This window comes from Agelaius phoeniceus, chromosome 2, assembly GCF_051311805.1.
Source record: "Agelaius phoeniceus isolate bAgePho1 chromosome 2, bAgePho1.hap1, whole genome shotgun sequence".
Classification (NCBI taxonomy): Eukaryota; Metazoa; Chordata; class Aves; order Passeriformes; family Icteridae; genus Agelaius; species Agelaius phoeniceus.
The window spans coordinates 36,613,425-36,626,855 of NC_135266.1; the positions used below are offsets into that span (position 1 = coordinate 36,613,425).

At 43.5% G+C, this 13,431-nt stretch overlaps 1 protein-coding gene across 1 annotated transcript in view; it reads left to right on the forward strand.

Annotated features, from left to right (window-relative positions):
• The first annotated feature begins 312 nt into the window (after window positions 1–312).
• The window catches only part of EFNB2 (ephrin B2), a 49,177-nt gene continuing 36,058 nt past the window's right edge, over window positions 313–13,431 (forward strand). The window contains exon 1 of the mRNA XM_054654870.2: window positions 313–1,498. Coding sequence (XP_054510845.1) covers window positions 1,371–1,498 — 128 coding nt within the window. The 5' untranslated portion in view covers window positions 313–1,370. The remainder of the gene's footprint in view (window positions 1,499–13,431) is intronic.

Sequence of the window (13,431 nt, forward strand, 5' to 3'; positions counted from 1 at the left end):
GGGTTTAGTGCTTATTCCTTTTTTTGTTCCCTCTGATTTCGCTCCATCTGGGCCCGCCGCGCTCCCCGCACAGCCCCGCTGTGAGTCAGAGCGAGTGGACTCTCCCCGCACGCCGGGCAGCAGCCGCCCGCGGCGCGGCGGGGCCGGGGGGTGTTACCTGCCGGCCCGCTCGGCCGGGCTCGGCGCGGCCCCGCCCGCCGCTCGGCGATAAGTGACAGGCACGGCGCCCAACCAGCGCGGCGGCCCGCCGGCGGCCCTATGAGCGGCGGCGGCGGGGCAGCGGGGCCGCGCTTATATGGCTACGGCAGCGCGCTGCCGCCGGCCGCGCTCCTGCGCCGGGGACTCGCAGCGGCGGCATCGGAGGTTGGAAGCGCCGCGCTGGGAACGACAGTGGCTGGCGCCGCTTCTCTTCCCTCGCTCTATTCCTTCTCCTCCGCGGTGGGTTGCGCGTCGGCGCAAGTCCCGCGCCCGTCGTTCCTCCTTCTCAGTCATTCGCCGCGGCGCGCGCTGCAGGTCGCTCAACGGGAGAGGGACGATTTGACGCTGCGACCCCCCCGCCCCCCCGTTTTGGTTTATTTTATTTTTTTACTTTTGTAATCATTATTGTCCGCCCCTGTTTCTTTCCTTGCTCCGCTCCGTGGTCTTTGCCGGCGACAAGGACAGCAGTGCCCCTCGGGAAGCCGGAGCCCTGCGGATGCGCCTCCCCGGGACTGGGGGAGCTGACTCGGAGTGGATTTATTGACTCGCGGTTGCTTCCGAGCTGCCCGAAACAGCCCGAGCTGGTGCCTGTGCGGATTGCGAACTGCGGGGAGCAGTGAGAGACATACAGGAGGAGCCGCCTGCTGAAGCTGTGTCCTTTTCCCCCCGACCCTTTTATTTCTCCCGGCACCCTTTATTTTACCTCTTTTTAATTTATTTTTTGTTTTACTCCTTTTTACGCGGGCCTTAGACACTGTGAACGCGTATGGCGCTCTGGATCCAAATGGGAGTTGGCAGTTTGAGTGGCATCTTCCAAGGCAGCCGGGAGACCCCCACTAAGAGGAAGGACTAAGGCGTTTGTTTTTTGTTTTGTTTTTTTTTTTTTGCTGTTGCTGTTACTTCGGAGGTAGCTTGGATCTGACCTCACAGGAGATATTCCTACATGCGAGTGGCATACATGACTCAGTAGATCTGCTTGCAGCTCTCGCCAAGTGCATCGTCGATTCTTACTGATTTTTTTTTAAATTTTTTTTATTATTTTTTTTTTCCTATCAATCATCCCGGCTGTTGGGATACCGGGCACCTACCCTGCTGTTGCCGCTCAGGTGCGTGGGAAGGCGCACGGCGGAGTTGGCGAGGCTCCGGGGAGGGACTCGGTGCCGCCTGCGACCATGGCAGCGCGGAGGCGAGATGCCTCCGCCTGGAAGTACTGCTGGGGAGCCGTGATGGTTTTATGCAGAACTGCACTGGCGCGGTCCATCGTTTTAGACCCCATATATTGGAATTCCTCTAACCCCAAGTAAGTTTCCATCCCGCTCCCGCCCGCCGTCTCCCCGGGGACCGGCGCTGTCCTCCGTGCGCGGGGGAGGGACGGGACGGTGCCGCAGGTCGGCCGCGGCCGCCGGCAGACACGGGGACGGGGCGGAGTGCGCTAGCGGTGAGCGGCGGGGGCTCCGGGCCTGGCCGGCAGCGGGATCCGGCTCTTCCCGGGGCGGCTGTTTCGTGTGACGGCGGAGCTGCCCCGTCGCCCCCTGCCCCTGGCGGGAGGGTCTCGGGAGGGAGGAGGGAGGACCGGGGCGGCGGACCGGTAGCGGGCTGGGGAGTGGTGCGGCGGTAGCAGGATAAAATCTGCGGGCAAAGTCCGGGCTCGCCCGGGCTGGAGCAGCGGAGGAACCGGGCTGCGCTGAGCTGCCAGGAAAGGGTGATACTCTCCAACTTCTCCGTCTGCAGATGCAAACTCATCCCATTGACTCCAGCGAAGTTACATCTGCTTATAACAGGGCTAAATTTGGTTGTGGAGTTGATGGTATCAAGGCACATGTCAGTGAGTAATGAACTAAGCATTACCCATCACACAACCATATAGTGTCATTCTTCATTAACAAACCAAAGCGAAAATGTACATGCGTTCCCAGGACCTCACTTTTAAAAGCTCACTCTTTCAAAAGAGATGAGTTATCTTAAAAAAAAGAAAAAAAAACAAACCTCTTTACTTAAACTTACAAAATTATTGCTGTTAGAAAGAGGAACTTTTTGAAAAGTGGGCTGTTCTAAAGAAAAGTCTGAGACGGTGATGTAAAGCTACTTACACTTCTCTTTTGTCTCCTTGGATTTTTGACATAAAAAATGGAAGTTGGCTTTGTTCACTTGTGAGAGCCTCTGAACTTCTGTGATTAGAATCACTAGTTTAGAGAACAAAAATCACGATAGGAAGAAGTAGAACTCTAATGAGTTAAGGGAATTTTAAAGCAGAAGTGGGTTAAAATAATATTTATATGCATGCTCCATCTTCAGTTATATATGTTTAAAATGAAATAATATGCAATGTGTTAATTGAATTTAGCGTTTCCCATTAACTCCAGTAAGTACATGTTTTGTTTTCCCGGGGGAGTTTGTAAAGGAAATGTTAGGTGGTGATGAGACAAGTATGAATGGAGTATTTCCTGGATCAGGGATTAATCCTGCACAGGTGGCAGAATCTCTAAGAGTTTGGTGAAGATTTCAAAGTTTGAATTAGGAGTAGCATCTCAAGTTTACCAAGTTATCTTGCCTTACAGTCATCATCTACTGTTGCTTTCACTAAATGAAAAAAAAAGTATAGATTTCTGCCTGCATTATTTTTTAGTACTTGCTCTGTTTCTCTTTACCGAGAAGTTTCCTAATCTTTCTTAAAGAAAAAGAACTAAAAATAAAAGAAACTGGCAGGAGAGCGCCGGACTGCTCAGTTCAGAGTCTTTATTTGTAATATTGATTGACAAATACTTATTTTGTATATGCATCAGGTGGGAAGCCTGTTAAAATTTACCTCCAGTCCCTGGCTCAGCGCTTGCATGGTGTTGCACAGCTGAAGCCTTTCTTTGGCTTAAGAAAGGCACGGCGTCACTTGGGAGGATGAAGCGGCCTGGCCGGTTATAAAGCGGGCTTTATAAGGCTCTTTAGGCTCTCGAAAGGCAAAGGCTGAGAGCCGGGCTTGCATTGCAGGAGTGGGCCTGCTGTGCTGGTGGAAAACAGCCTTGGCTCGGCCTAGGAGGAAGGGGAATGCTTTTGCATCCCAGGCCTCGCTGGGTTTGTGCCTACAGAGGTCACTCTTCCAAAGCAGAAGAGCCGGCTGCTCGGGGCTCTCTCCTCTGCCAGCCCCAACCTGCTTTCGCTTCTTTTTTAACTTACCTTGATCGCTTTTATTAGCCATCAGTGAAACGAAAGCATCCGAGCAGCTGAATTCAGCCCATCTCACGGAGCCTGGGGATATGCTTCTTTTGTCAAACACGATTTGTGTTTCCATTTAGTTAATTCTAAACTGTTTGATTACAAAAAAGGTTTGTATGTTGTTAATGGTAGATCTAATGATAATATCTAATTACTTTTTCAACTTAAATGCACGCTTAAAAATAGGTTGTGTTGCTGATGTAATTGAATTTTCTTGAGTGATTCATTGAGGCTTAATCACCACAGTGAAGAAGTACACTATTAAAATTAGTCTTTTCAATTGCTGGGGCTAGTGATTTATAGGCCTCTTGGAGGCCTGGAGTTTGAGGAGGCTTGCAAATGCATTCCTGACACTGCTGCTGGTGAGGCAGCTCTACTTCTCCAAGCAGAATTTCTTACTAATTCTTCTCACACTTGTTTGCCTGAAGGATCCTGAATAATTTCTCCTTAGAGAAGGTTGTCCTCACTCTGGATTCAAGCTGATTGTTAGCTTGGGAAGTAAAGCTGTTGAATAGATCTTGGCATGGTATAATAATAAAGCTCCTTTCTCAATTTGAAATAATAACTATCTTTGATGCTGGTTAATTTATTCAGGGAAGCTGTGCATTTAACTCTATTGAAAGTCTCAAGGTAAAAATCTGCTGAACAGGTAGGCAGTTAAAATGGGAGAAGTTGTTAGGTTAATATAAGGTATGAAATAATAAATTTTAGGTTAAGGGGATCGTATAAACTGAATTGGTTTTGCACTGAAGTCTAGGGGTTATAATTTCTAGCAGGTGGCTGGAATGGAGAGCACGCAGTAGCTATTGGAACACAGAGCTCCCCTCCCTGGTCCCCCCTTATCTTTTTAGAGATCTGCTTTATTGCCTTGACCAAATAATGAGATTGAAGTGACCTCCATAAAATAACTATACCTATGACTATATTGCTTGGGAGTTTAAACATCATTGTTTTAGATGGTCTTGGCATACTTTATAGACTTATCATCTGAAGAACTTTTAGATCATCTGATCTTAAAAACACAGAGGAAAAATTACTCTAGGTTTAACTCCTGTTGACACCTTTTAACAGGAGACTTTTTCTGCCTGTGTTGTTTCTGCCAAGACAAGCAATGTATGCAGATAGCATGGATTACCTCAGTTTCACCTCACAAGGGCTCTGCACTGCCTTTGACATGCTGGACCAGAGTAATGTTATGGGGCACCTTTCAGTGAAGCAGTAAAGAAATCTCATTCAAAAAAATGTCTTAAGCGTCACTATTTCCCTGCGTGCTATAGGCCAGCGATCAAGGCGGGTCTCCTTAGTGACATGTGGAAGGTTATCCTCATAAGTGGTGCCTTTGACACTGATTAAGTTAGATTATATAGCTGTTTTTCTCTCCCTCTGATAACCAGTTATATATGGGATATTTCACAGCCTGCCTCTGAATGAATGCTAACATGTCAGAAACTGATAAAATAAACTACAATTGATGACCCTGCTAAATGTTCTATTCAGTAGCGTATAGACTAGTCTGCTTCTCATTGTATCTGAAATTCTTATTTTTGTAGGTAAACAAATGCACATTCACTACCGATTGAATAGCCCCTTGAACTATGCTCTGCAGTTTGCATTTGGGTTAATCTTGTCGGTTTTAATACAGAGGGAAAAAAAGGAGAAAGCACCAGGGGTGGAATTGTTAGTGCTTTCACATCCACATTCCTCACATTTTGTCAGGATGATAAACTGTAGGTAATGGACAGCCCTTGTTTCACAGGACAGGCAAGCCAGCCAGAGCACAAAGAGCTTGCTAAAACGATATCACACAACATGTTTGGGAGGCTCTCAGCTAGACAGGAATTTATTTGGGAGTCCTGTGCTGTGGGACTACACTTTCTAACCTATGCAATTACAGCTTCAAGCTGAAGAAACAGGAGTGGAAGGTTAAAATTGTTTAAACACATGCTCCTAAATTGTACCCAAAACATAGCTGTTGACACTTGGAGTGCTAATAGATAGAGCAAGTGGTGGCTTCCAGTCAGTCCATTTGATAGTTCTGGCATTTGTAGCCAGGTCTCTGAAGCACAGGTGACTTAGCAAAATGATTTCAGAATAAACTGAAGGCCGATTTCTTGAGCTGGTTATTTTCCCCAGCCTTTTATAGGTAGAGTATAATTGCTATATTATTTATAGTAATTATGTTAAAGCATGTTATCTGTAAGCTGTGCTACGTTATTTCACTTGGTTTAATGAAGTAATTGCCTTTAGAAAGGCTGTGACTAAAAGTCATGCTAAAATCACTTAAGTTCTCCCTCTTCCCACACATGAGAATGCCTTCCTCTTGTTTTTTTTTTTTTTCTTCCCTTTTTTTTCCCCCTCTTACGTGTTTTATTGTAAGATCACATTGCTTGAGGTGTGACACTCTGGATCCCCTCAAATTCGGCCAAGGTTTCTGGCATGGGAAATCAGGAGCTGAGGTGGCTGCTCTGGCACAGACAGGCCTTTCAGCCCTGCGCAGCAGCCACAGGCAGGCCTCCTTTGGGGACCTTTTTTCCTTTATGATCTGGTCTTCATGCATCGTGCAAACCTGCAGTACTTGAAATTGCTTGTTGCAAATGAGAAGAAAGTGTTCTTCTGAGAAAAAAATAGTGATTAAAATGTTATTCATGTGTGCCTAATGTCTGTCTGCCTTGGCTTCTGACATAAAGAAACCTGTTTTTCTGGTCATTTATCATACATCTACATGGATTTGCTTATGAGCTCATTCTTTGTGAGGCGTTGTGGAAACTTACATAGGAATGTTAAACTGCTTGAAATATTTTGATTAAAATACTGAGTGCCACAGTACGTGGACTTTTAACTGACACACTGTTGTCTTGAAGGAGGGGAAGTTTTTGTGGGGAGGGGTGGGGAAGGGAGCAGCAAGGGATAAGAGTTTTTGGGGGAGTTGCATGAAAAAGCAGAGGAAGGGAGGATGGCAAATGGACAGTGTTAGAAGGGCTTGGAAAAATCTCCTGTGGCTTCATTGTCTCCTTAAAGCCAGAGAGCACAAAGACAAATGCAGTTCAGCCTTTCTCCCATGATGGAAAATGTAAACCGTTGACACAGCTCCCATGTTTAACTTGTTTAATTCTCATTTTAAATTCAGTACTATACCAGCCGTGTGAACTCTGAAGATTTCTTTAGTAATCCATTTTGTAGTTCCGAATCAAAAACAAAGTGAAAAGGTCTGACACAATTTGCTTTTATTTTTAGGCAAATCAACCCTGGTCATAGTTAATAAGGGGATTACAACCCAGACTAGGTCTTTACAGATGTAATGTAAATCAAGGGCAGAGTATAAAGAAACTGATCCCTTTTGATTGAAGTATGGTAAAAAGGCATAGAGAAACTAGCAGCAGTAATCTGATTGTATGGCAATAAAACCACCATTTTCTGTCTTTCAGATAAAAATAATGTGGTAAATCCATGCAGTTCATAAGATGTAAAGGCAGATAAAGGGTGATGCCATGGCAACATATAGATTAGCTTGATGTTAGAAATGACACGACTCTGAAAGGGGTGTTATAAACTAAGGGCCTTGCTCCGGGCTGTAAGGTATTATGTGAAAACCGCACAAAACTTGGGGGCCGGGATTAGGAACTATGAAAGGCCTACTTGTGGCTTGGGGTGGTTGGAGCGATGAAGAAAAGCTGCTCAGTTCTTGCTCATTGGTGGTGTATAATATGGTAAAGATAGATTTCATTTACTGCTTTTTGCCGAGGTGGGGGCCGATTAAAACTCGAGATGGCTGCAATTGTGAGGTGTGGAAGATTCTCATTTTTAACTCCTGCCCTAGCAGCAGCCTTTCTGAGGAATTGGCTGCACTTGGGATTTGTTGCCTTAATCTATTTGGGCTTCGGGCAGGAGCATGCTGGCAAGGCACAGAGAACAGAGGGGAGAGCTAGTATTGGGGTTATCTGGAAGGAAAACAGAGAGCTTTTGATTTCAGCTGTGTTTTACTTTGTGGTCTCCATCTCACACTCCATGGGAGCAGCAAAGATAAACATGCTGCATTGTCTGTGCCTAGGCCAGGTGATTCTTTAGCATCTCTTGTGTTTCCCATCCTGCAAAAATATAAAAGAAAAAAAAAAACCTGAAAAACCAAAAACCGAACAACCACAAACAAACCAGCATCCATTCCTATTTACCAGTCAAGCTACTGATAACCAAATGTTTCTGGCTCAGTCTCTAGGTGGTGTTTATTTCCGAAAGGCTGGCTGAAATCTAGAAATGAATGAGATAAGCATCTGCCTCCCCCCCCCCCCAAGCCAATTTACAATCACTGGGATGAGTTTGCTGTCAGCTCCTTGAGTTTAGCCGGCAGACAATATAGCTATTGTTTAATCATTTATTTTAAGTGATCTGCAGCTGTAAAGGTGGTGATATACCTCTCCTAGTGCAGGTTGGATGTGGTTTTTCTTGCTTTTTCTGGTAGAGAGCCTTTAAATAGTTAATACTTGCTTTTCTACCCAACTGACAAACCTTAACGCCCACAACTTAAAGTCAGCATTACATTGCAAATCAGGGGTACGATTCAAATGAGAAATATCTACTTTATTGCCTGTTCATTTGTCTGCGAAGGGGGGAGAAGAAAGCATTCTGCCTTTGTTAAGCGCAGTCTAGACACAAGGGGAAAAAACACCGAAGCCCACAATAACAGTTGTGTCTTTCTTTACTGGGAAGGAGCCTGGGATGAGCTCGGCAAAATGGAATTCATGCTGTTTGTTTGGCAGTGGCTCGGACGCTTCTAAAGTGGATTGGGTTTGGGGGTTTTTTGTTTGTTTGATTATTCCAGGGTTTTTTATATAAAGATGTTAATTACATGCTTGACTTTATCATTCTTACCCTATCCAATAGTATGCTGGAAATCTTCACGATTGTGACTGAAAAGGGGACTCCAGACCCCAAACTGTCAAGCTGCTGATGTGATTTAACAACTGAAAAATAAACAAGTGCATATAGGGAGCCGAACGGATTGGCAGAATTCACAGGACCTGAAGTGCTCAGATGGGTTTCCTGTGTTGAAACTTAACCTTCACAAATCTATAGCAAGAGATCCAATTCATTTGCTGAAATTCTCCAAAGCATAGGGGCAACCTCATCTAATTTACAGGCCGGTCACATTCAAGCACCTTGCATTCTGCATTTGACAATGATTGCTAATGGGCCATTCAACTAAAGTATTTGCTTGTTAACAGGGAACAGAGCATGATAAATGTCCAGCAAGCTTGCAGCCTCCTTCAGCTTTTCAAATGCAGACTGGTGCATATTTATGGCAGGCAAATGACAAAGGGGGAAGCTGAATTACTCTGGCCTTATGCTTTCTGTTCGAACAAGGGTTAAAGTAATTAAAGAAATAATGCAAAAACCGATGTCTTTTGTTTGCCCACCATTATCCAAAGTTTAGCTTTCGAACCTGCCTGTCATGTCACATTTCAGAAATGTCCCAGATAAGGCAGGACAGGTTTGGCAGGGCACAGAGAGAGATGGAGAATCATCTACGAAGAGCATCCTGGACAGTAGACCTCAGCTCTCCCTGCATCCAGAGTCTTTCCCCTCCAGGTTCCCCTCACTTTGAGGAGTTTTCACTGATAGAAGCTCGAAGGTGTATTTAAAACAGAGATTTCTCAATTTTCGATCCTGTTCCCTAAATGGGGCGAAAAAACCCCTAACACTGAAGTGTGGACAGGCTTTGAGAAAACATGTACATTGAGCTCAGTATGTTTCTGGAAGCCAGGTATGAAAACAAAATGGCAGAACAAAAACCAGTTTTGCATTGCTCCTCCACCCCCAGATAGACTTAAGACCCAAAAAGGATAAAACATTCACACAGAAATTTTCTAAACTTGAAGTGTCTTCAGTGTAATTTTGAATTATCTGGATTGGGGTTTTTTTTTTTGTTGTTATCATTTTTGTCCCTATAAATTCAGGTTTAATCTTAGCATATCTAGTGGTCATTCGTGAAAATACCTCCAGGGATTTCAGTGAGTACTGCAAGGTCCTGTAAGCCTGAAAGGACTTTACATTATAATTATTTTTCATATAGGCAAAATTTAAATTTTCTTGTTAGGAAAAAATTCTATAATTTAACTCTAGGAAAGAGAATGTACAGATGATTTCTTTTCTGTTAGCTGTGATGCAGAGAACTTTCCTTTGATGTGATTATATACATGGTCAAAGACAGCAAATAAGGGCAGGACCTCTATCTTTTTTGGCAATCCTGGCCAGCCAACACCCAGTGTTTATTGAGGTATCAGCATGATAATTATAATGCAGCTGATTTAAACTTTGATGTAATAGTCTATGCTTTCTTCTGGTTTTAAACATAAGTTCCAAGCCAAAAAAGATAAAGGTTGGTAGAGGATTGTGTTGCTAGGTGAATCATTCCTGATGTATGACATATACATAACTATAAGATGGGTTTCCTACTTGTAGTGTTCTTTTAAAATGTCTCATGGGTGATGGCTAAAATAGGATTTACAAAACTTTATTTGGTAGGATAAGAGCTTTGTACGCTTTAAAGGAAAGTCAAGTTTTACATGTGTCAACGGAAAACAAGAAATTATTTGGCTTGTTTTACACAGCAGGATAGGTTAGATGGTGCAATTATGTTAGGCTGAAAAATTTGTGATGCTGCAAATTGCTTCTCACTGTTTTCTTAGCTTCTGTTTGAATAGGGCTTTTATTTATATACCCAAACCAGAGAACAGCAGTGGGGAAGGTGAACACTGCACTGTAAAGAGAAATGTGTTTTAAAGCTAATAAGGGTGATTTGAAATATTATTATTATTATTATTTTTGTTAGTTAAAACCCAGTCTCACTTGAATGCTGTTTTGGATTGGGAGTTCTGCCAGACTCCAGCCTGTCAGAGCTAAGAAGACTCAAATCAAGTCCAGGCCTATTTCTGCAGCAAACAGGAATCCTGGCTCCTTGCCTGCAGATTCATTCAGGAAGACCCATCTGGCTTTTGATGTTCTCCAAGTTTGAAGCAGTTTGTTTAAGGAACCTATGCAGTGAGCACTGGTGGAAGCACACATAACTGCGCTTCTTCTGACTCCTCGTCAGTGGTGCATCGTTTCACAGTTTCATTTTTGCTTGGTGCTTGCCATCTGCTTACCTACTGCCTGAGCAGCAGTTGGTTTCTATACCTGACTAGATGAAAGTGTAAATTTGGAGTTGGGAACATCTTGACTCCTTTTGAGGATTTGCAGTCCCATAGCATTCTCTGTCCACACTTCAGTTGCTTTCTTCATGTTTAATTAATTTCAGTTTAGTTCAGAAGCTGGCAGCTTAATCGCTGCACAACACTTTACCTTCAGGTTTTTGGGGGGGGTTTCTTTTTCCGGGGTGTTTTTCTGAGCTGAACAGATTAGCTGAACAGGGAAAGTCACATTGGCGTAGAGATTACTTCACTGCCTGAAAAAGATATTAAAAAGGTGTAATCATTCTTTGTATCAGACAGTTTTCAGGCACCTTTTGAAGAAAACCAAAAGCCACGTATTAGATTTGTAGCGTATTGTAGTCTTCCATTCTGTGGATCAGTGTGTGGACACCAAGGCAAGCAGGATTGCACTGTGCTCCTACAGCCTGACTTGGGAAACTGTCCTTATTCAGAAAAGCTCATGTCGAACATGTGCTGAATGCTGAATATTTTTGCTGAAGCAGGACGAATTAAGCATGAGCTGTCTTGAACCAAGGCCAGTGTAAGAGGGTTTTTGGGGTTGGACAAATACAGATCTCTCCAAAGCTTTGTTGCCTTTTTTTAAATCAGAAAATTATGTCAGAAACTACTTCCCTGTCTGCATTTGGAAAGAGATACATAGCTTGTCAGTAGTCAGTGTGTCCCTTGTGCCAGCTGGGAGCTCAAGCAGGTCTATCACCTGTGCCTCTGGAGTCTGGGTGCGCAGGTAGCCCTGCTTCACCTGAACTTTCTGCGCGTTTTTTAGCTCACTGTTAGGTGTAATGCCAAACTGATCTCTGAGAGTGACCTGAGAGCCAAGGTTTCCCCCTACAAGAGAGGGCCTGGTTTGTGAGGGGTGCACTGGCTGAGCCTCCCTGCAGTAGAGGAAGGGCAGTGGGTTAAAACTGACTGGCTGGATCTCCTGTTAGCCCCAGCTTTCTGCTGAACCCCTCCAGTGGACTCTTCCATCTGGGGCCAGGGATGTCAGTTGTGTCAAATGCACATTTTTGATGTTTACAGAATTTTTTAAACTACTCTGTTGTCAGTTTAGCTTCATTTCAGAGGCTCAGATGTTGTAGTGGGCCAAAATCTTGTTTCTTCATAGGTCAGATATTACTAGTGCCTTGAAGGTGGCTGTGGCCACCTGGTTTTATTCTGCTTCTGCATGTCAGTCAAACCTTGGAAAAGTTGGTACTTCATGTAAGAACATAGGATCTTTGTGCTTGCAAGTGGCTGAATCTTGGGTTTAATGTAAGAAGCAAGTGCAGATTGATTATAGGTCTCCCATTTGGATTTATGCTCAAGGCCATTTTCTCCTTGGCATAAAAATGATTTGCCAAAAAAGGTTTGTTTGTTATACAATTCTGCTACTGATTTGGCATAACTTTTCCCGAAAGTTGTGAGTTAACAATTTGTTCTACTTCCAGTGTTTACTTATTCAGGCAAATGGTATGCAATAATACATTTTCTAACAACTGCAAAGTAGATGAAATTCTGTCTTTGAATTGGAGATACAATCACCGATTATTAATGTCTCATCAACTAACAAGACAGTCCCCGCCCTCTTTTATAGACTTTGCTTGGAGCATGTCTTGAAACAAGACTGTACAGGTGTGAGCAAACTGTAGTTAAGGGAAGGAAGACTGCAAACTTTGGTTGGCATCCTTGTATTGTGGCTGACATAAGAAGTTTGTTTTTCTAACAGGAATAGTAGAGAAGAGCACAGAATAGCACAGCAATAGAACAATCTGGTTTGCACTTTTCAAAAAGTAGTTCTTTGGCAAATGCCAGCTGCTCTCTGTTAGCTTTCTAAAAGCGAAGGCTTTAGTGACTTGTGTAAGAAACACACATGCTTTGGTTTGACTTTTTGTTCCATGCTAACTACTACTCTGCATCTTTTCCATAAAGTGCCATCTCTTGGGTTTGGCACACCCCGCCTCTGTGAGCACAAGTCAAGTAGAGCAGTGGTTTTGTGTTGAGCTGAATTCATGGCACAGATTTTTTTTTTTTTTTTTTTTTTTTTTTTTTTTTTTTTTTTTTTTTGGTTTCTCCCCAAAATTCAAACCATATAAATACCTGATTATCTTTGCCATAAGAGCAAAGAACTACTTTAATATTCCCAGTAGCATATTTTGAACAACAATTCTTTAATTAAAACAACATTGGTCTCTTCCTGTGTTTCATGGCTAGCAAATGAGAGAAAACACCAGTGTTAATATCAAAGGGAGTCAGTTTTCATTACAGTAATGGTTCAATTGTGCAATGCTGTAGGCACTGAAATTTAATATTATTGTGACTTGTATTGTAATTGTAGGATGACAGAGGAAAATGGATTAAGTTTAAATGTAAGTGTACACAGCAGCACATGGACTTTTTCAATTGGAAGCCGAGGGTTGGTACAGGATGGGTCCCCCTCTGGCTCTGTCATAACGAATTAGTATTTTGTAAATAACTGGCCACTAGACCATAGATTTATTTCCTTTTGCAGATCTATGTGGACACACAGACGTACATCGATTCTGTAGTGACTGTAATTGCAGTGCAGAGTTGCAGAACGGGTTTATGCCTCTAGGCTTGCAGGGTATTTGAATGTCTAGGCTTCTTGTCTTCACCTTTCATGGAAATATTCTTGCCTGCCAGTTTGTGAAGTTTTGTTCTGAAGGATACACCCATCCTTTTAGTTCAGGCATGGCTAACATATGCATGGCCTCAGACTGGAAAGCCCTTTGTCATCCTGATGAATAAACTGAATTCAAGTTGCAGATGATCTTTGCTTTAGAAAATTATGCTAGAGACAACAAGTGTTAATGAGCAATATCCCCCT